The sequence below is a fragment of the Leopardus geoffroyi genome, chromosome E3 (genome assembly GCF_018350155.1).
Source record: "Leopardus geoffroyi isolate Oge1 chromosome E3, O.geoffroyi_Oge1_pat1.0, whole genome shotgun sequence".
In the NCBI taxonomy this organism is placed as follows: domain Eukaryota; kingdom Metazoa; phylum Chordata; class Mammalia; order Carnivora; family Felidae; genus Leopardus; species Leopardus geoffroyi.
Genome location: NC_059340.1, coordinates 9,002,722 through 9,028,278, shown reverse-complemented (window position 1 = coordinate 9,028,278; position 25,557 = coordinate 9,002,722). Strand labels below are relative to the sequence as shown.

At 51.4% G+C, this 25,557-nt stretch overlaps 1 protein-coding gene across 4 annotated transcripts in view; it reads left to right on the top strand.

Moving 5' to 3' along the window:
* Nucleotides 1-25,557, top strand: part of DTX2 (deltex E3 ubiquitin ligase 2) — a 35,598-nt gene that overhangs the window by 1,235 nt on the left and 8,806 nt on the right. For all 4 annotated transcript variants that reach the window (XM_045461978.1, XM_045461980.1, XM_045461981.1 and 1 more), the window contains exons 2-5: nt 106-269; nt 11,392-11,748; nt 14,351-14,987; nt 20,827-20,927. In XM_045461978.1, coding sequence (XP_045317934.1) covers nt 11,481-11,748; nt 14,351-14,987; nt 20,827-20,927 — 1,006 coding nt within the window. In that variant the 5' untranslated portion in view covers nt 106-269; nt 11,392-11,480. The remainder of the gene's footprint in view (nt 1-105; nt 270-11,391; nt 11,749-14,350; nt 14,988-20,826; nt 20,928-25,557) is intronic.

The window sequence follows — 25,557 nt, the reverse complement described above, 5'->3', positions numbered from 1 at the left end:
TCCAGTCCCCAGCCGCAGCACACAGACCCAACATCTGTGCATTCGCTTTCACTGACTGCTGTTTCTCAATTTAAAACCTGATCATCTTTTTCCTTGTTGGCAAAGGTGCCTTGGAATTTGTGTTGCCGAGTCAGCAGGCCTTTCGGATTTGCTCGGCTTTTGTTGTTTGCGTTTATATCAAGATGGGAACTCAAACAAGTCAGTCCTCCTAAGGATCTACTGTCTCCATCAAGAAGGGACAGTTTGTGCCAGCTCTCCAGAGAGAAAAGGTAAGAGCCCCGGGGACGTTACATTGCTGCCTTCTCAATCTGGTTTTCGGTAGGGGAGGCTGGACTTTGAGGTCTCCGGATGAAAAGTCAGCCTTGGGAGTTGATAGTTGATTGCCAACTGTCTTCAAATAAATTCAAGTGCTTTCTTGCCAAGGGCTTCTCCTGTTTAACCAGTCTTAGAGGATACTTTCCACGTGGTTTCCATTAGGGCATGCTTTATGGGATGAAGGACACAAGTCATGTTTTCTGCATCTGACCTGGAAATGTTTATGTCTTTTTTTTTTTTTTTTTTCCTGCACAAACAAAACTGGGTACCTCCTTTGTGTCAAGGCCCATGCCCAGTGCTGGGGTCCACTGGTGGGCAACGGTTCTTTCTGTCACCCGGGAACGCACGGTTTGGTGGAAGAGACAGACGAACCACAGGCAGTGGCAAGGTGTTGTTGGTGCGATATGTGTTGAGGCGGAGGGGGAGAGGGGGGAGTCGCAGGGCAGGACCCCAACCCCCCGACCCCGTTTGTCCAGGAAGGGGTAGGAGGGAAGAGGAACACTAAGGTGAGTCGTGGAGGAGGAATAGGACTTGGAAAGGAGGGAAGAAGCCCCACAGAGGAGTTGACGTCTGCAGAGTCCAGAAGTTGCCTGGTGTGCCTGGGCCCCTGTAAGGAGCTCCCTGTGGCAGAAGCAACAAGGGATGGGTGTGGGGTAGAGGAGGCTGGTGAAGTAGGGAGAGGGCTGAGCGCGGAGGGTTTTGGGGGCCCTGCCAAGGCTCCAGGGAGCAGGATTTTAGCAGAAGAGGCATTTTAGATGAGCACACTGGCTGGAAAGTATGGGATGGATTCGACTGGGTTATTGTCTTTGTGACTGTTTCCTTATGCCATGAGATGTGGCCCCCAGTTTGCTCATAGTCTCCTTGGAGAGATAGAATGGACGTAGAGAACTGTGGAGGGCAGACAGGTGCTGTGGAAGTTGATAAGCGGGTGTTTTCTTTCAGTCGGGCACATCGAGGCATCTTGGAGGTGCTGTTTAAATTGGGTCCTGGGGGCGCCTGGGTGGCTTAGTCTGTTAAGCGTCTGACTTCAGCTCTGGTCATGATCTCACAGTTTGTGAGTTCGAGCCCCACGTTGGGCTCTCTGCTGTCAGAGTGATGCCCACCCCTCAGATCTTCTGTCTCCCACTCTTTTTGCCCCTCCCCCAGTGGTGCTTTCTCTCTGCCCCTCTCTCTCTCTCAAAAATAAATAAACATTAAAAAAATAAAAAATAAATAAATTGGGTCTTGAAAATATGGGTAAGGTGAGGATGTGTAGCTACGTGGTTGGGATTCTGCACAGAGCCAAGGTATGGAGGTGGGAAAACTGGATGTATATGGGGGTAGCAGGTATGGATTGGGGGAAGGGGAGGCACAGACAAAAGTAAGGTATTGAAGGGAAGCTCCCTGGCAAATACAGTTGATAGGAAGGGACCAGACTGTGATGGGCTTTCAGTGTCAACCTAAGGAACTTGAACTTTATTTCGGAAGTATACTTCGGGAGGCTCAATCTTGCACTTGCCTCTCAGGTGGACCAGAAGGAGAGACAGATTTGGGGAAGCCACTTCAGAGAGAATACTTATCAGGGTGAGAGGCATATAAGTCCCAAGCAACAGGGCCTGAGGAGGGAGGAGAAAAAGGAAGCCGTGGCAGCTGCGGGGCTGGAGGGGAAAGGTTGTGAGGATCTAGAAACCCAGCTTTTTCTCGTAACTGCCTGGGGCCAGGGAATCCAGGGGGAAAGGACAATCAGGAAGGAAGATGAGTCTGGGTTCAGACATATTAAACTAAAAAAAAAAAAAAAAGCTTTTGTTAATGTTTGTTTATTTTTGAGAGAGAGTGCAAGCAGGGGAGGGGCAGAGAGAGAGGGGGAGACACGGAGAATCCGAAGCAACTCCAGGCTCTGAGCTGTCAGCACGGAGCCCAACGCAGGGCTCGAACCCACGGACCATGAGATCATGACCTGAGCCGAAGTCAGTTGCTTCACCGTCTGAGCCACCCAGACGCCCCTGGGTTCAGACATATTAAAGGTACCCAAGAGGCCAGCAGGAATGGGGCCATGGGCCACACAGAAACCCTGTGTCAGGGGTAGGGCTTGGCACTTGGGTTAAAATGTGTTGGTTTTCATTTCTGCTTTGGGTAAACACAGAGCTAGATTAATACATGCTCATCACTGTTCACGCGTGGCTTGCTTTTACTTATTTCCTAAGTGATTTGTAAGGAATGTAGTAAGTTACCGCGTTCCACCCACCCAGAACAAAAGCTTGAAACGAAAGTTTACCTGTAGTCATTTTATCATTCTCCCCATCCTGAGATAACCATATTCCCCTCGCTTTCATGCTCATGTAGTTTTACGTGTTTCTGAGAAAATTAAGAAAACGTTGCTAAGATTTCCCATCTTATTGCATGTCCTCTAATTCATTCGTATTCACTATTGAAGAATCCGTGAACACACCACAGCTTATGCATCTAATCTTCCACTGATGGGCACTTAGTTGTTTCCAGATTTTTGCTGTTGCAAATGTGCTGCTCTGAGCATCCCCATACACGTCTGTAGTACAGGTGCAAGAGGTTTTCTTGGGTATGAATTTAGGGGTGATATTTTGCTGGGTCATCCGTCATGTTCAACTTTCATAGATGTAGCCAGACTGTTTTCTGAAGTGGTCCTACCAGTATCCACTCCCTCTGCACCAGCGCATGGGACTCAGTTGCTTCACGTTTTTGCCAACACTCACTATAGGCAGACTTCACTTTTCCTGATTGAATGGATATAAAATGGGACCGTTGGGATCTTGATTTCTATGTTCCTGAGCCCTGACATTGAATATCTCTTCATGAGCTTATTGGCATGTGTGTTTCCTGTGAAGTATTTGCTTATGATTTTTGCCAACTTTTTATTATTTACTGGTTGTAAGAGTTCTTTATATATTCTTGATTTCGGTCCTTTGTTCATATTGTGAGTATTTTCTTCCAGCTTGTAATGGGTCATTCTACTTAAAGACGTCTTTTGTTGACCAACCATTCTTTTAAAAAATTTTTTAATGTTTATATTTGAGAGAGAGAGAGAGAGAGAGAGAGACAGAGAGACAGAGTGCGAGCAGGGGAGGGGCAGAGAGAGAGAGAGGGAAACACAGAATCTGAAGCAGGCCCCAAGCTCCAAGCTGTCAGCACAGAGCCCGACGTGGGGCTTGAACTCATGAACCATGAGTTCATGATCTGAGCTGAAGTTGGACGCTTAACCGATTGAGCCACCCAGGTGCCCCATGTTGAACAATCATTCTTAATTTTCACATAGTGAAATGTTTTTTTTTTTTTTTTCATGTTTGTTTATTTTGAGAGAGAGAGTGTGTGTGAGTGGGGGAAGGGCAGAGAGAAGTGATAGAATCCCAAGAAGGCTCGGTGCTGTCAGCACAGAGCCTGACGTGGTGTTTGATCCCATGACTCTGGGATCATGACCTGAGCCAAAATCAAGAGTCAGATGCTTAACTGACCAAGCCACCCAGGCGCCCCCCCCCCTTTTTTTTCTTTTTTTTTTTTGTACTCAGCATTCAGTATCTTGTTTAAAAAGTCTTTTCCTGACCTTAGTCCTTGCCTTAAGGACCCTATGCCCTAGTGGAGGGCCAGGTAGATAATTGCACTCAGATATTACATGGACATTGATTGTTAGAAGTGGCCACTTCTGCCAGAGTGGAGGAGTGGGTGTAAGTAAAGATTTCACAGGGTAGAGAGTCTCAAGCTGCCCTCAGGTACTGGGGGAAGACTGGCATGTCGGCAGAGGCCCTTTCCTACTTTCTGATAGAGACGTGGGTTCAGAGAAGTATTTCTCAACTATAGGACACTGTGAGCACGGCGATGGGTGTTGGGGAAGCTGTACACTGATCACTCTGTGGTTAGTTTGCACATTGTCTGTGGCTGTTTTCACACTGTCGTGGCAGAGTTGCGTAGATGCGACAGATGCCTTGTGTTCTGCAAAACCTAAAATATGTGTGTACTTTCTGGCCCCTTACAGGAGAAGGTTGCTCACTCCTGCTGGGGGGGAGAGGGGGGATCACGGTAACCGTGGTGACCTGGCAAGAGTGTGTCCCAGCCACCACAGTGGTTTAGTGAGTTGTTGCCGGATGGATAATGAATCTAGGTCAGCGCTGCAAATGTTGCCAACTTTTCTGCTTTCTAAAAGCTGGAAATCTGGAATTTTTTTTTTTTAATGGTGAATATTCCAATTTTTAAACATCAACTCAGTTTAAAAAAAAACTGAAAACTGTATAGGCCAGGAAAAACACATCTGGCAGGCCGATTTGTCCAGCATCAGTGGACCCCTTCTGTCTCAGTGGACCCTGGGAACAGATTTGAGTTTCTTTATACCCGTGTATTCTTGGGTGGGTTGGTCATCCTTTTTTGCCTCCTCTTCTCGTCTCTAAAGTCAGGAGAAGACTCGCCCCAGGACTCACGTGAGTTTCTTAGCGCCTGGTGCCTCGTAAGCTCTTGGTTGGTAGCCATCGCTGTTACTCCTGCCACTGCTTCCATTGCTCCCCCATTTTGACCCCTGGGTAGGCCTGGGGACCAGGGCTCTGTCCTGACAGGTCACCAGTGGTCACATTGCTCCTGGTAGAGAAGGATCAAAGAGATCCTTCGATACAGGGGATCGAAGATTGCTAGTGCCTGCCATCTGCTAGTGCCTGTCGCCTGTGGCTTTCGGTGCCCTATTTGAAGGCTCTGCCCTGACCAGCCCCTGGAGGGCTCAGGTAGGCACAGCTAGAGGAGGAGTTATCACTTCCCTTCCAGCGTGCAAGGGACAGATCATGTATTAGTATCCTTCCATAACTCAGAAACCTAGTAAGTTCTGGGCGGCACCGGCTCGAGCCGTCTCTCTTCAAGACAAAAGCCTCGTCTTGCAGTGCCTACCTCTTGCAGTAGTTTAGGCACCTGGGTGGTTTCACCTTTTCTTGCAACTCAGAGATGGGGATGTCTCTTGGCAAAGAGGTGCCATGGTACTCTGACCAGGTCTGTTGTTTGTGAAACCCGCTGGGATAGTCAGTGGCCATCTAAAGTAACAATGCTAAGTCATGACGGTGGTGCTGGTTTGGTTTCTATCTATGATCTTTTAAAGGTGTTGGGCATATTAAAGAGACGTGTTACTGCTAACAGAAGTAATACTTTCTCACTTTAGAAAATGTGAAGAGTTCAGGTGCGTAAGGAAGTTGAACAAAAGGCCTCCTGGGGTTTCTCTAGTCAGTGGCCGCAGCTGTCCCGAACATTTTAGTGTTTCTGTTGAGTTTTCTCTCTGCTTCTCTTTTACCTGGTCAGAATAGTGCTACAGTAAATACCTTTATGTCAAAGGTTTTCTATAATCTCCTTAGATTGTTGGGTCAAAGTGAGTAAGCATTTCTAAACCACTTGATACCTATTACCAAATAGGAAAGGGTATTCTGGAAAGGGTTTATCTTTCCCAGTGATATGAGGACCCTGTACTCCTGCCAGCACCAAGTATTGAAATTAAGGGGTGTTTGTGTGTGTGTGTGTGTGTGTTGTTTTTTCTACTATTTTGATAGGCCAAAAAATAGTGTTCCGTTGTTTTTAATTTGTATTAAAAACGTTTCTAGTCAGGTAGAACATTTCTTTGCTGGGCTTGTGTGCAGGATTGGACTTTCCCAGGTCTGCGGGAGGGCTTCCTGATGGGACCCGGGGGGCTGGCTGCACTGTGAGAGGTCTGGGAAGGTTATACTCCCTGGGTCAACTGGTGGGTATGGAGTTTCAGGCTGAGCTTCTTGGAAAGGGTCTGAAGAAGAGGTGGAATAGAAAATAGGCCTCCTCGGGGCACCTGGGTGGCTCCGGCGGTTAAGTGTCTTGATCTCTAGGTCGTGAGGTCAAGCCCTGTGTCGGGCCTGGGTGTGGGGCCTACTTAAAAAAAAAAAAAAATAGGCCTCCTGGTTGCCTGCTCTCTCTGATTTCCCATCCATGCCCTTCAGAACTCTTCTGCAGAAGAGCATCCTGGGCGTTTGGAGAAGAAGGAATGAAGACCATTTCTGTGTCAAAAAGAACACCTTGTGTTCCTATATTTTATTCAGTGGGCGGCCTGTGATCACATTTGGAAACAGGTTCCACTGCTTGTAACAGGCTGGCAAACCCATCTGACTGCCTGAGTGGTGGAGTCTACAGACAGGGAAGTGACTGCCCCAAAGTCACCGAGTGTGGAGCACATGTGTGCGCGCGCCGAGGGGGCCCTGACAGATCTCTCCATTTCCATCTCCTCTCGGGACATTGGAGAGTGTGGGACAGCCACTGTCCCAAGCATGGACTGCAGGGTGAACTGCTGAGCCCGGCACAGGTGGGCTTTGGAGGGATGAAGTGGGGTCCTCACGTGTTGGCAAGGTGGTGATCACTCAGTGTGAGCACTGCTTTAAAAACCACACTCGAAGCCTTCTGCCCAGAGGCCGCAGCTGTGGTGGGATCCCTTCGTGTGGTTCACCCACCTGGAGGCCCACAATTGGCAGGATGGTTTTCACTCACGTTCTTGTGCCAGCTCAGATCTTGTTCGAAAGCTTTTCTAAATCCTCTGGGGATAGAAAGACTCTGGGACACATGTAACTTTTTTTCTTATGTGTGAAAACTCCTCTCTGGTAGAACAGCAAATTTCCTCTGTGCTTCACAGCCACAGTACTGTGGACAGGATTTGCAGCTAAATTGCACAAGAAAATGCAAAGGAAAGCAGGAAGGTTTTCTTCGTGGTCAAGGTTGTTGATATTTTTAATTTATTTTTTAAGTTTATTTATTTTGAGAGAAGGCGAGAAGGGGAGGGGCAGAAAGAGAGAGGGAGAGGATCCCAAGCAGGCTCCGAGTTGCCAGTGCATAGCCCAACATGGGGCTTGAATCCATAAACCATGAGATCATGAGCTGAGCTGAAACCAAGAGTCAAACGCTCAATCGATTGAGCCACCCAGGTGCCCCGTTAATATTTTTTAAAAAGTTACTTTGGTCTCATAAGAAGTAATATGACCATTGTAGAGCATCTGTATGTACAGAAAGAGGTAAAAAAAAAAAAAAATCCCATGATCCATCACTCCTATTAACATTTCAGAGATCTTACTTCCAGTCTTTTTTCTCCTTTCAGCCTTTTTTTTTTTTTTTCTAAGTTTATTTATTTTTAGTAATCTCTGCACCCAGCATGGGGCTTGAACTCATGGTGATCAAGAGTCTCAGTCAGGCTCCTCCAACTGAGCCAGCCAGGCGCCCCTTCCTTCCAGCCTTTTAAAAATTAGTTCATGCAGGGCAGAAAGGACATAGGTTTTATGGCATCATAGATTTTGGTAAATTCTTAATTTCTTTTTTTTTTTTTTTAAGATTTTATTTTTAAGTAATCTCTATATACAATGAGGAGCTCAAACTCACAACTCTGAGATCAAAAGTCACATGCTCTTCTGACCGAGCCAGCCAGGCACCCCAATTCTTAATTTCTTTTGGCCTCAGTTCTCTCGTCTATAAAATGGGCATAATTCCAGTTGAGGGTTGAGGGCTGGATGACAAGAGCACCAGGCAGAGTGTGTGCCCCGCAGTAGGTGTTCAATAAAGGGCACACCCTCCTGCCTAACGGCGGGGCCTGTGCAGTTCCATATCTTGTATTTTTCATTTGTCGTGAACATTATCTTAGGTCTGTAAGCCTTTCTTTTTTTTAAATGTTTACTGATTTTGAGAGACAGAAGTAGAGCGGGAGCAGGGGAGGGGCAGAGGGAGAGGGAGAATCTGCTCTGTCAGAGCAGAGCCTGACGTGGGGCTCAAACTCACGAACCGCAAGATCATGATCTTAGCCGAAATCAGGAGTCAGTTGCTCAACCAACTGAGCCACCCAGGTGCCCCAGGTCTGTAAGCCTTTTGTAAACATTTTTCAAGACTTATATTCCATCATTAGAATGTACTGTGACTTATTTAAGAATTCCATTATTGTAGGTGTTCAGGTTACTTCCAGATCGAGGACTATTTCTATGGGCAATTATAATAATTATTATTTTCATAATTAGGGACACCCTAAATAGCCCCCATCATTAGGAGCCGAGACAAATTAGGTTTTTGGACTGCAGCTTCGTGATGGCTGAGGTTGTTGCAGAGAATGGGCACATTGACGTGGCTGTTGGACATGTGTAATTGCTCTGTTCAGGTGCCACGCCAGTGGGCATTTTTGGGCATTGCTTCAAATGTGCCCCAGGCCCCTGGAGCAGAAGGTTCACCTCTCTTCTGTCCGCTGGGGTTTTAGACCCTCTGGGATATTAGGCATTTGAAGAACTGAAGCCCCAGCTTTGGGCCAGCACTAGCTCTGTCCTCAGAGAGTTCCTGTTCTGGTGGAGAGACAGACACCGAGACCAGTGGGTGTTTGGATAAGTAGGATACGCAGTGAAGACTCACAGGTGGGTGGAGTCAGCACTTTTCTGGTGTGGTGTGGGTCAGAGGGCTCAGGAGAGGGGTGCTGTGACTGATTCTGGAAAGATGGGCATGTTTGGGTTCTTGGTGAAGAGAAGACTGGAGTCTGGACACACGTAGCAGCAGGATCTACAGCTGTGAGGTGGTAGGAAATGGCTTGGAATGTTCTGGCACTTGCTAAAATTTGCTATGGCTGGATGTAAGGTGGAGGCCTTGGTTTGAGGGGGGACCAGTGGCCGTATCTTCTTCATCTCTGGGTCTTTAGGACCCCAACAGTGCCTGAGGAGGGTACGCCCTTGGTCGGTGGAGGCCGAACATGTTCAGGAAAAACTTGAGCTGCAGCACTAGCCTGCATTTCTCTGGCTGTTTGGCAAAGTTCTGCAAGTTGATTCATCCGGGGATGTGCGGACATGCTGGAGCGGACCACGGGTGCTGATCTGTGGGAGGCCCCCGCTGCCTGCCGGGTGAGTGATTCCTGCCAGGAGGTGCCAGGAGGAAAGTCCGGGCCCGGGAGTAGCTGGCTCTGAAACCGGTCCTGTGATTTGTACCTGGATGTGGTTACAGAGACTTCTAATTGTAGTCACGGAGCTAATAAGCCAGCCACCCAAGGGCATCCCAGGTCTGATCCTCCAGAGTGGGATGTGTGCTCTTGTTGGAGCAGCTGGCAGCTCACTGGCGGCCCTGGCACCCGCGGGCGTGCTCCGCGTTCTTGCAGGCCTGACTCATCGCCCACGTTCTCGTGCTGTGTAGCCCAGTGCCGCCTCAGGCTGCCGCTCCTCACCTGGACTTGAGGGGTGGGAGGGAGGCCCCGGGGGATGGGGGGCAGGGGTGGGCAGGGAAAGGGAGGGAGGACAGGCTCCGCGGATATCTGCTGTGTGCCAGGTGCTGTGCTGTGTGCTCTGTACCACCTGTCTGTCTGAATGCCCGTGAAAAGCACGGAACATGGATGTTGTTACCATCATTGTCAAGTAGGGGAAAGCAAACTTGGAGAGCTCGGGTGCCTCTGTCAGGATGACATAGCGAGTGGAGTAAGTAAGCCTGTGCCTGTTCCTTTCACCTAGGGCTCCAGCTCTGCCTTCCTTGTGGCGGGTGTCTTTGGCCTTCTCGACACCTTGACAGTGCAGTGCACTCGTAGGGACAGCAGCAAAAAGCCCAGGGTCCCACTGTGTAAGCAAGTCCCCACAACTGCCTGGGCCTTGATTTCCTCATCTGCAGAATGGGGAGAAAATTCAGCATGTTCACTTAAGAGGGTTGTGTAGGAATCCGAACAGATGGTGTGACTGGGAACCGTACTGGCACTGGGGCCCTGGGTGGACGTGCTGTAACCGCTGAGGGTGCTGGGGGACCTGGGACACAGCTTCTTCTCTCCTTCTGCCTTTCTCAGCGCGGCGTGTAGGTGGAGCCCAAGGTGGAGTCAGGCTGAGTTTTCCTCTCTCAGAAATGGACATTAGAGCCGGTTGATCTGGGCTTGTTCTCTGCCGCCACTCAACAGTATTCATGTGACCTTCAATAAGACCTTGACCTCCCTGAGCCTTGTAAAGTGGGAGAAATGCCACTGTGTCAGTCTGTTAGGCGTACACGAGACAGGTATATTTGGTGTTTGCCACTACACTGGTCCTGTTCCTACTGAACTCCGGGTGCTGGTGCTCCGGGCGCCTGGCGCGGTGTGTTCACAGTATAGCGCCCTTCCTCAGACCTCTGCAGACGGCTTCGCGTTCAGCCGTGTTGTCAACTAGTATGTATACAACACTTAGCACATGACAAGATCTCTGCTGGAGCTGGCGATATGACTGGACAAGACAGACTTCCCGGCTCGCTGCTGTCTGGAGGAGCAGAAAAATCTGGAACATCCTCCTCCTCATACATACATAGAGGCATTAGCATTCTGGCCGGTGCTGCAAGGCAGAAGCTCATGTGAGCCAGGGAAGGGCTCCCTGAACCACACAGGCTGGGCCTCAAGGCTGAGTAGAGTTTACAAGAGAAGAGGATGGGTGAGGGTGGCTGAGAGAAGAGTGTCTCAGGAGCTGGGTGTAAACTCTCTGGGCCTGACTGATGGTCAGCTAGGCCCAGACAGGGGTGCGGAGAGTCCGGCCTTCTGCATCTGTGAGATCTTAATGTTTATCTGGGGCGCCCTTCATGGTTAATGAAGTCTCCTGGGTACCCTGGAGACCTGGGCGGAGCTAGGACCAGGCTTTCAGTCTCAGCTCTGCCATTGACCCTCTTGAGGGTCCTTGAGCCCCCAGTCCTTTCTGAGACACAGGTTTTTCCCATCAGGAGCATAGCGGTATCTCCCAAACCTGCATTGGAAACCATAGAGTGTTCACATAATTGTAAGGGGTCATTGTGGCCTCAGTACACAAAGGATTTGGGGTGACTCACGAAAACAGTATACAAGGATATACTCAGTAGTTAGGTCAGAGGGAAATGATTGGTAAAAAGAAGCTGGGCTGTTGATTAGCACCCAAAATTCACTCCACAGTATCTTGCTGAACATTTACAGAGGCAGGTACGTTGCTTGATTGACTGAATTCTTCCTGGCTGCCTGAACAAAAAGACAGGATCAGGTACTTGATTCACAATGCTCTTTTCTTTTAGGGAAAAAAGTGATTGTGGGAAAATATTTTTTTTTCCCCTGCATTGAGGCCAACTCTCAGGGACACCGTGTATGTTGATAACTGTTTGTCCTGTTTACAGGTCTGCTGGAAGCACTGGGCAATGAACCCGAGACTTCAGCCCAGAGTGGTCTGAAACCGTTTGGGAAGGAAGAGGGAGTCCTGGGGAAGATGGCCATGGCCCCAGGCCCTTCCCTGGCTCAGGTGTACACCAGCCCTGTGGCAGTGGCCGTGTGGGAATGGCAGGACGGGCTGGGCACCTGGCACCCCTACAGTGCCACTGTGTGCAGCTACATCGAGCAGCAGTTTGTCCAGCAGAAGGGCCAGCGCTTCGGGCTGGGGAGTCTGGCCCACAGCATCCCCTTAGGCCAAGCTGACCCCTCGCTGGCCCCTTACATCATTGACCTCCCCAGCTGGACCCAGTTCCGCCAGGACACTGGTAAGACACTTCCTGCCTCTAGTACGTGTTGGAGCACCCGCTTTGGGCCAGGTGCCATGCTGATGGTGGAGTTATATATAGAATTGACTCTCGGCCCTTCATCCTGTCCCCGACAGGTGCTGTGAGTGGTACAGGTACCACAGTATGGGATGTACCTCTTAGTAGTAGGGAGTGCCTTGAGAGCGCAGGGCAGAGGCCCGCCCCGCCCCTTCCCCCCTGTTTCCTAAACCCAAACTGCCTGCTTCCACCTGCATAAATGGAGGGGCTTGTGGGCAGAGAGGCCAGCACAGAGGAAGAGCGCCGTGCTAGTTAAGAGGGCCTGGTGATGAGTTCTGCTTCCGCTGCACAGTGTCCGCGTGACCTGAGCAGGTTACTTTATTCTCCTGTGTGCTCACATTAGGGTTTGTTGTGTGTTTTGATCAGTATTACTGAGAATGGGACCACCAAGTTCCCCTAGGAGTTGTGCCCCGTCCATCTAACCCAGTGGTTCTCAACTGGGGGTGTTTTGTCCCCTGGGACATTTGACAATGTTTGGACACATTTTTAATTGTCACAAGTGGGGCAGGGAGCCACTGACGTCTAGTCAGTAGAGGCCAGGGATGCTGCTAAATGCACGGGACTGGCCCCACGACAAAGAATTCTTGGCCCAGGATGTCACTGGTGGGGAGACTGAGAAACGCTACTCTGATCCCTACGGCAGCGTCCTTGGGTGTGTGAGGACTAAGCCTTCCAATCAGTTGGATACAGAAGAAAGTCCTTGCCTTCCTGATGTTTGGAGTCCACTGAGAAAGGCAGCAAACAAGATATGTAATGTGGAAATTGTGTATTGTGTTAGATGGCAATAAGCGTTAATCAGGGAATGGAGGTGTTGGGAGAGGTGGAGGTCTGAGCCAGGGTGGCCAGGTCACCAGGAAGGGGGTCTAAGACAGACCTGAGGGAGGGGCAGGTTGTCCCTTGAAGGGACTTTGGCTTTGGCTTTTATTCTTTTTTTTTATTTTTTAATTTTTTCATGTTTATTTATTTATTTTGAGAGACAGAGAGGGAGAGGGAGAGTACAAGCAGGGGAGGGGCAGAGAGAGAGAGAATCCTAAGCAGGCTCCGCACTGTCAGCGCAGGGCCCGATGCAGGCCTCAGTCTCACCAACTGTGAGATCATGAGCTGAGCTGAAATCAAGCTGAGCTGAAATCAAGCCAGACGCTCAATTGACTGAGCCACCCAGGCGCCCCTTGGCTTTTATTCTGAAAGGGGGAGCCGTGGGAGGATTTGGGCAGAGGAGTGCTGTAATCTGATTTGGAGGTGAAGAGTATCCCTCTGGCTGCCAAGGATGGAGGCGAGGTGGGGGTCAGGAGACCAGTAGAAGCAAATTGCAGTGATCATCTTTTGGCAAGTGCTCTTGGAAACATGGCCCGAATTAATTTTTCTCTGTAATCATCAGGTTTGGTTTATTAAGAATATAAGCTAACCACGGGGTATTTCCCAGTAGTTGCTGCTTGAAGAATCAAAGGGTATGGTACATCCACGTAAGAGACTTACGTAACAATGAATACTGAGTTATGTATAAAATTTTAGAGATGTAAGGAAAACTGATGGCCTAACAGAAGAAAACAGCCCGAAAAGTTTTCAATGTGATTGTCAGCTTCCTAAAAGGACGTGTCTAGAAGATGAAATGGGAAGAAATGCATTGTGATATGAGCTGTGTGGTTAGATTATGGACGGTTTAATTTTCTTAACTTTCCTTTTTTTTTTTTTTTTTTTTTTCCAGTTTTTTAAGTGAAGCTACATACGTTTCATCATTAGAAATATTTTGAAAAAGCCTGGAATCTGAGCCATAGCTGTTCTTTGACCTAAGCTCCTGGTATCCCCTATTCCTGCCGAGGAGCACGGATCCCCCTCTGCCATTAGGTCCCTTTGGGTCATTGTTTCTTTACAGAGAGGGAGCTTTCTACCCTTTCTACCCTTCACCCAAAATTTGGAAGGAATAACCAGTACCAGCCTTTAGGTCAGATAGCAACATGACCCTATATACACTGACCATGTGGGTTTCTTTTGGTTGTAGAAAAAGAATTTTTTTTTTTTAATGTGTATTTATTTATTTATTTATTTTTTATTTTTTTAAATTTTTTTTTCAACGTTTATTTATTTTTGGGACAGAGAGAGACAGAGCATGAACAGGGGAGGGGCAGAGAGAGAGGGAGACACAGAATCGGAAACAGGCTCCAGGCTCTGAGCCATCAGCCCAGAGCCCGACGCGGGGCTCGAACTCACGGACCGCGAGATCGTGACCTGGCTGAAGTCGGACACTCAACCGACTGCGCCACCCAGGCGCCCCAATGTGTATTTATTTTTGAGAGAGCATGAGCGGCGGAGGGGCAGAGAGACGGGGAGACATAGAATCGAAGCAGGCTCAGGCTCTGAGCTGTCAGCACAGAGCCGGACACGGGGCTCGAACTCACAAACCATGACATGAGATCATGACCTGAACCGAAGTCGGACGCTCAACCGACTGAGCCACCCAGGCGCCCCCAAAAAGAATTTTTAAGCCCTTTTTGTTTTGGGGGGCTAGCAGATTAGCCATTTACGTGTCCTCCTCCTTTTCAAACAGGTACCATGCGGGCTGTGCGGAGGCATCTGTTCCCCCAACATTCAGCCCCGGGCCGGGGCATCGTCTGGGAGTGGCTGAGTGACGATGGCTCCTGGACAGCATATGAAGCCAGTGTCTGTGACTTCCTGGAGCAGCAGGTGGCCAGGGGCAACCATCTTGTGGACTTGGCTCCCTTGGGGTACAACTATACCGTCAACTACGCCACCCACACGCAAACCAACAAGACTTCGAGCTTCTGCCGTAGTGTGCGGCGCCAAGCAGGACCCCCATACCCGGTGACCACCATCATTGCCCCGCCGGGCCACACGGGAGTTGCCTGCTCTTGCCATCAGTGCCTCAGTGGTGGTGGAACTGGCCCCGTGTCGGGCCGCTACCGCCACTCCATGACCAACCTCCCGGCTTACCCTGTCCCCCAGCCCCCCCACAGGACCGCCATTGTCTTTGGGACCCACCAGGCCTTTGCCCCGTACAATAAGCCCTCACTCTCTGGGGCTAGGTCTGCACCCAGGCTGAACACCACCAACCCCTGGGGTGGGGCACCGCCCTCCTTGGGGAACCAGCCCCTCTACCGCTCCAGCCTCTCCCACCTGGGACCGCAGCACCAGCCCCCAGGATTGTCCACTGCCAGCGGAGCCAGGTATCTTGTGTTTTTGAGGGTCATTTTGTCTACCTCTGTGCCCTGTCAGCAGGCTTGGGTTTCTGCTTTTACTTAGCTGGGAAGATGTGCCCAAATACCTACAGACCTGGCCCCTGCCTCCTTGTCTCTGCGTCGTCTCCTTTGCATATGCCACCTGGTGCCCAGGCGCTGGCCTTCCACAGCCTTGCAATGCATGGAGCCTCCCTGACCTCTGGTGCTTGAGCGCTGATCGTTGCCACATGGGTTAAAAACAGTAATGCTTGCAGCCAGCCAGGAGAATCAGGTTCTCTGTAGAGCAGGTAAAGGTGTGCCTGTGTGCCACATCGCTCGTGCCGTGTGCCTGAGAATGTTTCGTTGATTCCTCCTCTGTGCCAGGCACCGAAGACACAGACATGGGACATTCTCTCCCACAAGCCCACAGTGTGGTCCAGGGGGAGGCTGTGAGCCCAGTTTTGGTGCTTAACAGTCGGTTGAGGAGAGAACAAAACACTGGGTGTGTGGCAGGTGGCATCAGGTGACAGGACGGCTTCCATGCTGGTGTAGTCTGGCCCAGTGCCTCCTAGAGCTCTCTGCTCCTTGAGGGGGATGATGAAATGTGCCCCTTCCGGACCAGGGGGCACCTAAAAGTCAGGAAACCTCTTGGAGTGGCCAGTGGGGGCTGCTCTCTGGGTGCTTGGAGACCTGTCACTGACAAGGGGCCTTGTCAGTGATCATTACTGAGGGTGTTGGGCTTGGAGAACATTTAGAGAATTCCAAATGGGAGCTGGGATGGGGGCTGGTTTCTGAGATGGTGACCGGAGAGGGTGGGTAGTGACTGGATGTGTGGGCCTGTAGCGGGCCTGTGACTGCCCTGCCCCCCAAGGGGGTCAACATCTTGTTGGTTTGGACTGACGTTGGCCAGTCAGCTTCTTGGTTCTGCCTTGCTCATCACCCAGCCGCATCCCTGCCTCTTTGACCATGGTGAGTGAGGGCTTCCCAGTGTGGACAACACTTTCTCAGCGGCTTCCTGGACCTCTAGCTAATTTTTTTTCCCAATGTTTATTTAATTTTTAGAGAGGCAGAGAGCGAACAGGGCAGGGGTGCAGAGAGGGAGACACAGAATCTGAAGCAGGCTCTAGGCTCTGAACTGTCAGCAAAGAGCCTGACGTGGGGCTCAAACCCACGAACCTTGAGATCATGACTTGAGTTGAAATCCAACGCTTAACCAACTGAGCCACCCAGGCACTCCTAGCATTTTTTTAAAGCTAGGTTTCAGAGGACCCTGCCAGCTTCTGTAAGACAGGGTGACAGCTGCCATTCACTGAGCACACATTGCCAGGCCCTGTCGAGCAGGCTGTGTGAATGATGTCAGTAATCCTTATAGTGACCATATGGTAGGTGGTGTCCTCAGCTTATGGGTGAGCACACCGAGGTTGACAAGGTTGGCAGCATAGCCAGCAAGTGGTAGAGTTGGGGTTAAACCAGGCCCCACAGCAGGCTGTAAGGGACACGTGGAGTTCTTGAAGCTGTCTTAAAGGCAGAGTAATAGGAAGGCAGTGGTATCTTGAGCGATGACCGTGGGGAGTCCGTAGACAGGAGGAGAATGGGTCAGGGCATCTTCTGGGGGCATCTACTTCAGGGAGTGGGAGCAGGTGGACCTGAGTTCTTTCTGGGAATGGGGCTACAGGAGCTTTCACTTGGCCTTCTCCCCGGATTTTCACGTGGGCGTTAGCGAACGGGGCTCTGGGCTGTCCCAGCCCAACCCAGCGTGCTGTGAGGCCCCCTATAGTAAGTGGGTCAGAATCTTTCAGGGAAAAGTGTGCTGTCTGCCAGCCCAGAATGGTTATCAGCAGGACCAGAGCCTCTTCTACCAGGTCAGTTCTGCTGAGCCTCCTGGGGCTTCTTAAGTTCTTACAGATTATTTTGAGGCACATTTCTAGATAGTTCTAGAACTGGGATTCTGGGATTGAGCCAAGTGATTTGATTGATGGGCTTTGTTGCTCTTTCCTGGTACAGGGTTCCCATTGGTCTCTCCTGATATTTCTCTGGCGTCCCCCCTCTCCAGCCTGAGGGCCCGAGAGACTGCCAAAGGGGGCCCCCTGGTACAGGCCAGGCAAGTTACAGAAGGGAAGGTCTTACCTTTGCTTCTGGGCCTGCGTGTTGCTACTTGCCCTGCTTGCCTTGGTTGTGAGCCAGGAAGGGGACCAGGCCAGCCAGCTCTGTTAGTTGAAACCGCCTCGAAGGAGCCTTCCTCCTGAGGTGGGTGTTCATCTTTATCTCCTCCAGCTTTTCAGGAGCTGGGAGAGGCACAGTTCACTTGCATGGGCCTATCCTTGTTTGGAAAAACGGGATTTCTCCCACGTCTTATTTGTATCGATGCTCTTTAGTTCACCCCCTTCCGGTGGGTGTCGTAGAGCTGGCTGGAAGCGGTGTAACGAATACCTGGTGTCTTGACCCAGCAGGGCCAGGATGATCGAAAACACTCGACCCCTTGGTCTCCTTGGGGGCTGTGGTCGGGTGCTCCAAGGTGAATGATTGTCAGCTACATTAACTGAAAATTCCCCAGGGAGTGGCAGGCTGGCGGCACCATGGGCTGGGGAAGCCTGAGAACCAGCTGTACTTACTGGTAGCCGCTGGAAAGAACATGTGAATGAGTGGAATCAAAATTCATGGAACCCATGTGGTTTTTATTTGGGAACCCGTGTGGTTTCACATCGCCTCTTGCTCAACCTGGGTAAAACCTTGGCCGACTGACTTCCTTGTGGGAGGCTTTCTGAGTAGGCAGTAATACATTGAGAAGGGACTTCGTCTGTCTGTCACTGAGCTGCTGGGTTTAAGAAAATTTCCTAGTAGCTGAACTTTATCCCTTTAAGCACCAAAACTTGTGTTTTAATGATGTGGGGTGGAAAACTTTCCAAAATGTGTCATGCACACTCTCGTCGTTGTCGTCTTTAATAGGGGGTGTGATGGCTTAACGTTTCGATGACTTCCGGTAGTGATCGTGACCAGCAGTGTGTTGCAGCTTTGGTGTGGCTGAGCCCTGGGGCGCCTTGCCTTTGCACTAAATGGCCCTTGGAAATGGCTCTGCCGGTTTGCTTTCATCTGCTCTGTTCTTGATACTGCTGTTCTCCCAGCCTCTAAAGGCACTCCCACCTGCTCTCAGCCTGGCCTGGGTGCTCGGGGGTCCTGGGTCCCAGGGGGACCTTCCTCCCGACTGGCTGTAGGCCCTTGGGTCAGCTCTGTTCCCTTTCCACGTCCCTCCTTTCCCCTCTTAAGATTAAGGAGTTGGGCTGGGAAGTGTGACATTTCCTTTTGCTCCAGTATTACAGTTTTCAAGGTTTCAGGGGAGCCCTGCAGGAAGATACCCGGCGGCTCCTCAGCTTTCCTGTGTCCCCTTTGCTCCTCTGAGAACAGGGGAACAGTGGACATTTGTACTGGGCTGTGGATTGAGCCTCACAACCACCCCAAGGGCCTTTTAGAATTGTTCTCATCTTACGGATAGAAAAATTGAAGCTCAGAAAGGGTACTCGACCTGGACAAGGGCACACAGCTTTAAGCTGGAGCGGGTGCTGTTAGCGGGGTCTCCAGAGCCCCCCCCCCCCCGCCCCGAGCCGTGTCACATTCCTCATACTGCACGTGCTGCCCGGGGTTGCTGATTAGTGCTGGCTCACCCTGTGGGGAGCTGGTAGGAGGCTATGCATTTCCTTGGTCCAGCCTCCCAGCCTTGCCCTTTGCACAGGGGCTGTCCAATCTCGCCTTCACAGAAGACTAGAAATCCTCGTGTCTCATTCTGAGCTCCATTTGGAAGCTCCTGGGGATAGTCCCAGACAAGAAAGCCAGGTTGGGCCTTGTAGATAGACCCAGGAACAGGGGAGGCCCGGAAGGTTGCCTGAGTCCATGACTAGAAGGGCTCTACCTTCTGGAATTCCTTCACTTCTAGAACCTAAGAATTGCAAAGACCGTCAGAGATTATCTACCTTCCTTTAAAAAACCCAAATGGGGGGCGCCTGGGTGGCTCAGTCGGTTAAGCAGCTGACTTCGGCTCAGGTCATGATCTCGTGGTCCGTGAGTTCGAGCTCCGCGTCGGGCTCTATGCTGACAGCTTGGAGCCTGGAGCCTGTTTCGGATTCTGTGTCTCCCTCTCTCTGACCCTCCCCTGTTCATGCTCTGTCTCTCCCTGTCTCAAAAATAAATAAAACGTTAAAAAAAAAAATTAAAAAAAAAAAAATTAAAATTAAAAAATAAAAAACCCAAATGGAGAAACAGGCCCAGGAAGGGGGTGGTGGTTGCTCCAAATCAAACAGTTTAGTGGGACCAAACTTTAGCGCAGGTGGTCTGAATGCCTGGCTCTTCCCCTGCATTATCAGAGCACTCTGGAGCCAGGTCCCTTGTTCCCTCAGGCTTGAGTGTAGCCGAGGCGGGGGCCACGATGTGAGTAGTGTGGCCACCCGGGTTATTCTCTTTGGGGAGAAGAATCAAGAAATGAAAACAAAACAACATCTTTCTTCACTCAGACAAATACCGAGGTGCCCCAGGATGGGCTGGAAGACGCAGGAATTGGGCCGGTGGCGGGGGTGGGGGTTGGGGGGGGGTGGATTGTCAAGCGTTTCGGGCCATCTCCGCCAGCCGGTCTCCAGTGTGGGGCTCTTCCCAAACCAGAGTCGTGTAGATTTATTAACACTTGAGAAATAGAATGTCTTAGAACCAGATGAATGACTCAAACATAGTTACTGTGGGAAGCAAGACCCCCATTTAAAAAAAAAAAAAAATCCAAAAAGAAATTCTTTTATTTTGAACTGGTTTTAGGTTTATAGAAAAGTTAAGAAATAGTGCAGAGAGTTACCATATCTCCCTTCCTTGACTCCTCTCATAAACATCTTTCATAACCATGCTGCAGTCCTCAGAACCCGGGAATGGCTGTGGTGCGTTCCTGTTAACTAAGGACTTTTCTCGATTTTCACCGGTTTTTCACCACTGTTTCCATTCTGTCCCAGGATCCTGGGGGGCCCCACTTCGCATCCAGTTTTGCTTTCTTCTTCCTTTCGTCCCTTCAGTAGGAGTTCCTCCTTTATCTCCTATAACCTTGACACTTTTAAAGAGTTACTTTGTCAAATGTCCCTTAATTTGGGCTTGTCTGTTGGTTTCTCATGCTTGAGATTATGCACTTTTGGCAGGAACCACAAAAATGGTGTTCTGTCCCTTTCAGAGCACCATTTCTGGGGTTCCTGGTGTTGATTGGCCCTATTACTGGTGATACTGGTCTTGAGTACTTGTTAGAGCGGTTGCTGCCAGATTTCCCCTCTTCAGGTACCATAGAGCTCTTATTCTGACAAAGTGAGTGAGCTCAGAATTCTTTTAGGATTGTCTTCGGAGTCTGAATTGCCCAGGAAAACATTTTTTTTTTTTTTTTGACAGTTTATGCTTCCTTCTTGATCGCTTGTAAAAAGCGGAGGCTCACCTCCCCCTCCCCCCAGCAGTGTTCTCTCCCATCACTGCTCTGGCCCTGCCAGCCGATGCTCCCCCCACTCGATGCCTGGCTTGGAGTTTTACGTCCCCGCTTAATTTTTGTGGCGGTGGTGGGGCTGGCTCTGGGCTTCACATCCTCAGCAGTCAGATTCTGTAGGTTAGTTTGGGTCTAAGAGTGCTGAAATTCAGATTTCTTTGATTCTCTTTCCAGACATCAGGATCTTTTTAATTAAAAGAAAACCCAGAAATCCTCACTCACACAGAAGCAGCCATGCAGAGTGAAGCTGCGAAGTGGCCCCAGCAACACCAGCGAATTCCTATCTTGGTCTTTCTCTGGCTCTTGTTCCTGCTAAATCGGCTCCTACATTAAGCTTTGTTCTCTCCTCTCCCCTAGTGCCTCCCTCCCCAGCGGTCCTGCCAGCAGCCCTGGGAGCGTCCCTGCCGCTGTGCCTGTGCAAATGCCGAAGCCCAGCCGGGTCCAGCAAGCCCTCGCAGGTAGGCACCCTGCTGGGTTCCGGGTTCCAGAACAGACCACCTGGCAGGGGGCAGGATGCGGAGGTGGTGGGAGAATGCGTGGTTGAGGGAGGAGATGGTGGGGTGGGGGTGCTGTTACCTTGTTTCTTCTCACGGAAAGCCGCAGCCACTCCCTAGGGGGCGGTGCCTCTTTTGGGTGATGGGTGACAGTGTACGTACCCTCAGCGAGTGGGCCTGGGGCCGCCCCTCCTTTGTCTCTCCAGGGGAGTCCTGCTTGATATCAGTGGGAACCATGGTGTGGACCTTTCCACCTTTTACATTTTCACGTCACTTCAATTATGGTTTGAGTCACTGTTCTGTCCTGAGATGCTTTAGGCATTTCCCGAAAGGGGCCCTTTGGGGGAACTTGCAGCTATTTTGGCTGCAGTTACGTTTTGAATTAAGTGGCTTTGTGTCCAACTGGATCATTTGTTAACCATACATCTTTGAACTGGTTTTTAGATTCCTTTTATAGTTTAGGGAGCTACTGAAAGTTGCTTTTTAACTAATGGGAAATGCAATGTGTTATGGAAAACTAGAGGGGAGGAGTGTAGTGAGGTTGAAGCAGGGGAATAAGATAACCCGAGTCTGTGTGTTAGGGTGAGTCACCGTAGTAAACAGTGAGAGTTCGAGGGGACAGGCCCGGGGCAGGGAGACCCGTGTGGAGCCCGACATGATGGCTCAGGGGAGCCGTGGCAGTCGTGGAGGTAAGAGCGTCTGACTTGGTGACTGGGTGCGCCGTGAGAGAGAAGGAATAGAAGGAGGCCCGGTGTGAGGCTGCCGATGTGGTGCTATAACACGTCGTGATCGTTCTTGAGGATCATGTAGGGGCTTTGCATGTGTCTTCCTTCACTTCTTCCCAGTAACAGCTCTGTGAGGTATGAACTTTTATTCCTATTTCATACTTGGGGAAATAGCCTCAGAGAATTCCAGACGCTTCCCAAGATGAGCCAGTCAGCCCTTGGTAGAGCTGGGACTCAGCCCCAGGCATTCTAGGCCTCAGCACCTGGGTTCTTAGCCATTACACTGTGCCGATCCGGAGTCTGGTGGGAGTGCGGGGAGAGGTGGGGGTTGCTGGCTGTGGTTGTGGCCCGGCGCATCTGCCCTGGGGGCTGTGGGAGTTTGGGTGTGCAGTTCAGAAGAACATTCTGGGGTGGAATGGGGTGGCCTCTGCCCCCGTGGGGGGATCGTATGAGCTCACAGAGACTGTAAGTGGGATTCTGGGAAGAGCCCTTGAAGGAAATGGAGGGACCAATCAGAAAAGTGGTAGAAGACAGGAGAGGGGGCCCCTCTGGAACCTGCTTCAGCTGCTCAGCCATCAGCCTTCTGCGGGGGCAAAGAGAACAGTGAGCAAAGATGTGGTGACTGGAAAGTTCCTCCTGAGTTTAGGTCCTCTTGCGGCATCAGATGCCATAGGTGAGTCAGACCTGTGTGTGTGTGTGTGTTTGTGCGCGCGCGTGCATGTGTGTGGTGGTGGTCTTATTGGAGAACGGTTGTAGGTGAATAGGCCTGGCCTGCATATGGCCCAGCTCCATTCAGCACTGTAATCACTAAGGCTTGAATACAGATGTTATAATAACTTTTCTAATATTTTTAAGTTTATTTATTTTGAGAGAGAGAGAGAGAGAGAGAGAATGAGTGGAGGAGGGGCAGAGAGAGAGGGGGACAGAGGATCCGTAGCAGGCTCCATGCAGACAGCAGAGAGCAGGATGCGGGCCTCGAACTCACGAACTGTGAGATCATAACCTGAGCCAAAGTCGGATGCTTAACCGACTGAGCCACCCAGGCGCCCCTGTAATAACTTTTCTAAACGCGTCTCAGAAGTGGTCTGGGGATTGAGTAGCACTTGCTCCCTTTCCGCTGCTCTTGAGGCTGAGGACCTTCTCTGGTCTGTATCCCAGATTGTCTCCAATGTCCCCTGTCACCTTGGCTCTCAGATCGATGCAGGAGGTAGGTAGGTCTTTTAACCTCCATTTTACTCACTGGGGAAACCTCAAAGATTTAGGAACTCGGTCCCAGTGAGCATGGAGTGGAGACTCAAGCCACTGGTCAGATGCCACCTCCTCTGAACACAGCCTCTGACTTGTAGTTGTTGGTGGGACCCTAGTCTAAAGTGTCAGGGAAGGAGAGATACTGAGCGAGTCTCCAGGAAGTAGGGTCTGGAGAACAGAGTGCTGTCTTCCCTGCACTGAGCACTCTGTGGGTAGGTTTACAAGCAAGTGGTCATCTACACTGGGACAGGAGGTCCACCAAGGAGCCACTTCCAGGTCAGGCCTCAGTGCCTCAGGTGACAGCTTCCCTGGCTGCAGCATGGCCCAGCCCTCTCCTTGGAGTTTTCTGCTTTCACAGCCTGCCCAAGCCCAGACAGCCAGGAGGAGTGGGGCTGGCCAGGCAAGGCCAGAGTCAGGATGGGATTGGACCTGAGCCCCGGTCACTAGACGAAGGGTCAATCCCTGGTGTCAGAAAGAAAGTGATTGTACATCTGACTGCAACAGGGACTGCTCTCTCAGGGGCTCTGACAGATAAGCGGGAATCCTCTCAGAAGAGTGGAGAAGCTGTGGCCGTTCAAGCTGCTACAGTTATTTGGGGATGTGAGGAGTTTGGGGGGTTGTCTCTGAGCTCTGCTGTTGGGAAGATGTGATGGCCCCCTCTGGGTGTCTCCCCACCTCATACTGTCCAGTGGATGTTGCTTTCGCGAAGTGTGGGTGTGGGGTGGTTCTCGCACGTTCTTGGAAGAAGGCAGGCCATAGAGCAGGGGCTGCTTCTCCGCAGGCTTTTAAATTGAGACTTCTGTGTCCATGACTTGAATTCAGGGGAGGGGGTCCTGCGTTGACTGGAGCAGAAGCGTTCATGCTGGCCTCACAGCAGCCACCCAGCAGCATTTGGGGATATCTTGGTTCCCCAGCAGACAGGTGCTGTGAACACCTCCTGTGACCGGGCCCTGCCCTGGGTGTTCATTGCAGGGAAGACAGCAGTCCCCAAAACAGGTATGCGAGTCCTTTCAGGTAACACTAAGTCGGGTAAAGGAGGCAGACATGGAGGGGACGTGGCTCTTGTAGATGGGGTGGTCAGGGCAGGGCTGCCTCCTAGGAGACACTTGGGGAGAGGTCTGGTAGAAGTGAGGCAGTGGGTGTTGGGGGAGGAGGTCATGGTCAGCACAGAGGCCCAGGGCTCTACTAAGGCATCGTTCCCGTCCCCTCCATCGTTCTGTCCCCATGCCTGCTTGTCATTATTCCATCCACTGGACGGTTAGGTTCAGACTCACATCTGAGCTCAGAAGCACTCAACCCTAAGACGCTGGTGGCATTGCATTACCTGACAAGCGAGCGCCTGGGGTGCAGCCATGGTCTTCTGACGTGCACTTTTGTGTCTCTTGCAAGTGGCTGCCACGGCACCCCCTGCCCGCCTCTGCTGTGCTGCCCATGCCCAGGCTGCTGGCTGGCCTCTGCTTCTGTCCCTGACTGGGCATGTTTGCCACATTGAGTCTTTGTTCTGTAGAGGCCACAGTGGCTGGCCCGGCCAGGTCCTAGGGCCGGGTTTCCCCTCATCCATCTGCGTTGGGCAGCACCAGCTGCGGGATCTCCACTTCCTATCCCAGGCTGCCCGCAGGGAAGGTGGCAGAGCGGAACCCAGAGCTCTCCTGGGGAGGAGGTGGTTTTGAGCTAGACAGAAGGCAGGGGGGACTGGGTAGGGGTGCTGTGGAACAGCAAAGTAGGCTGAGGGTGTAGTAGGACTACAGACTGCAGCAGGAGAACAGGCCGTGTTCCACGATGTGTCAGGTCTTCAGGGAGCGGTGAGGGGGGAGAGTCCGGCGAGGGTGTGTGTGGAGCACCAGGCTGAGGAGTGAGGCCTTTCCCCCGTGGGTATGCCCACCCTGCTCCATCCGGGGCAGAGGGGCTGTTTGAGCCCTGACCAAGGGCACGAGAGGAGGAGGCCACGGCCCGGGACCCTTGCTGCTCCAGAGGAGCAAGGGCCTTGGGGGTGCCTCGGTGGGAGAGCAGGTCCCGGGGCCAGCATTCCTGCCCGCCCACCCTAGCAATGGCGCTGAAAACACCTAGACAGGCCAGATGGGGGACAGGAGGCAGACAGCACCCCACTGGAGGCAAGGTGACCAGGAGCCAAGAGGGCACAGCCGGGGGAGCACAGGAGGTGGACTGGGAGCTCGAGACCCCGTCCACATCTCCATAGCTTGGCCGCATCCTTCCGTGTCACTGCCTGCTCTCCTTGCTCCTAGCACAGGGAGACCCCATCCGGAACTGCTTAGGAGGCTTCCTGGGATGGCTTCCTGCCCTCTGCCCTCCTGAAGCAAGCGGCCTCGCCCCGCCGCCTTCCCCGCATGCTGTGAGCGCGGGCTGGGTAGTTGCTTGTACAGTTAGCTGTGGAACTTGGGGCCGGGGCTCCGATGAGCCAGGCGTTTCACTGGTTCCTGGCCTGGAGCTTAGCCCAGCGTGCCTGAGTAGGCCCTGGCAGCCTCGAGCGGCTGAGTCCTCAGGGAGATCAGTGGGTCCTGCTGGCCGTTGACAGTGCCACCTGGACTCAGCCAGGGTTTGTGGACATCACATGCCGAATGACTCCTTCTAACGTTTCTCCCCTCTCTGCATGTCTGATCTCG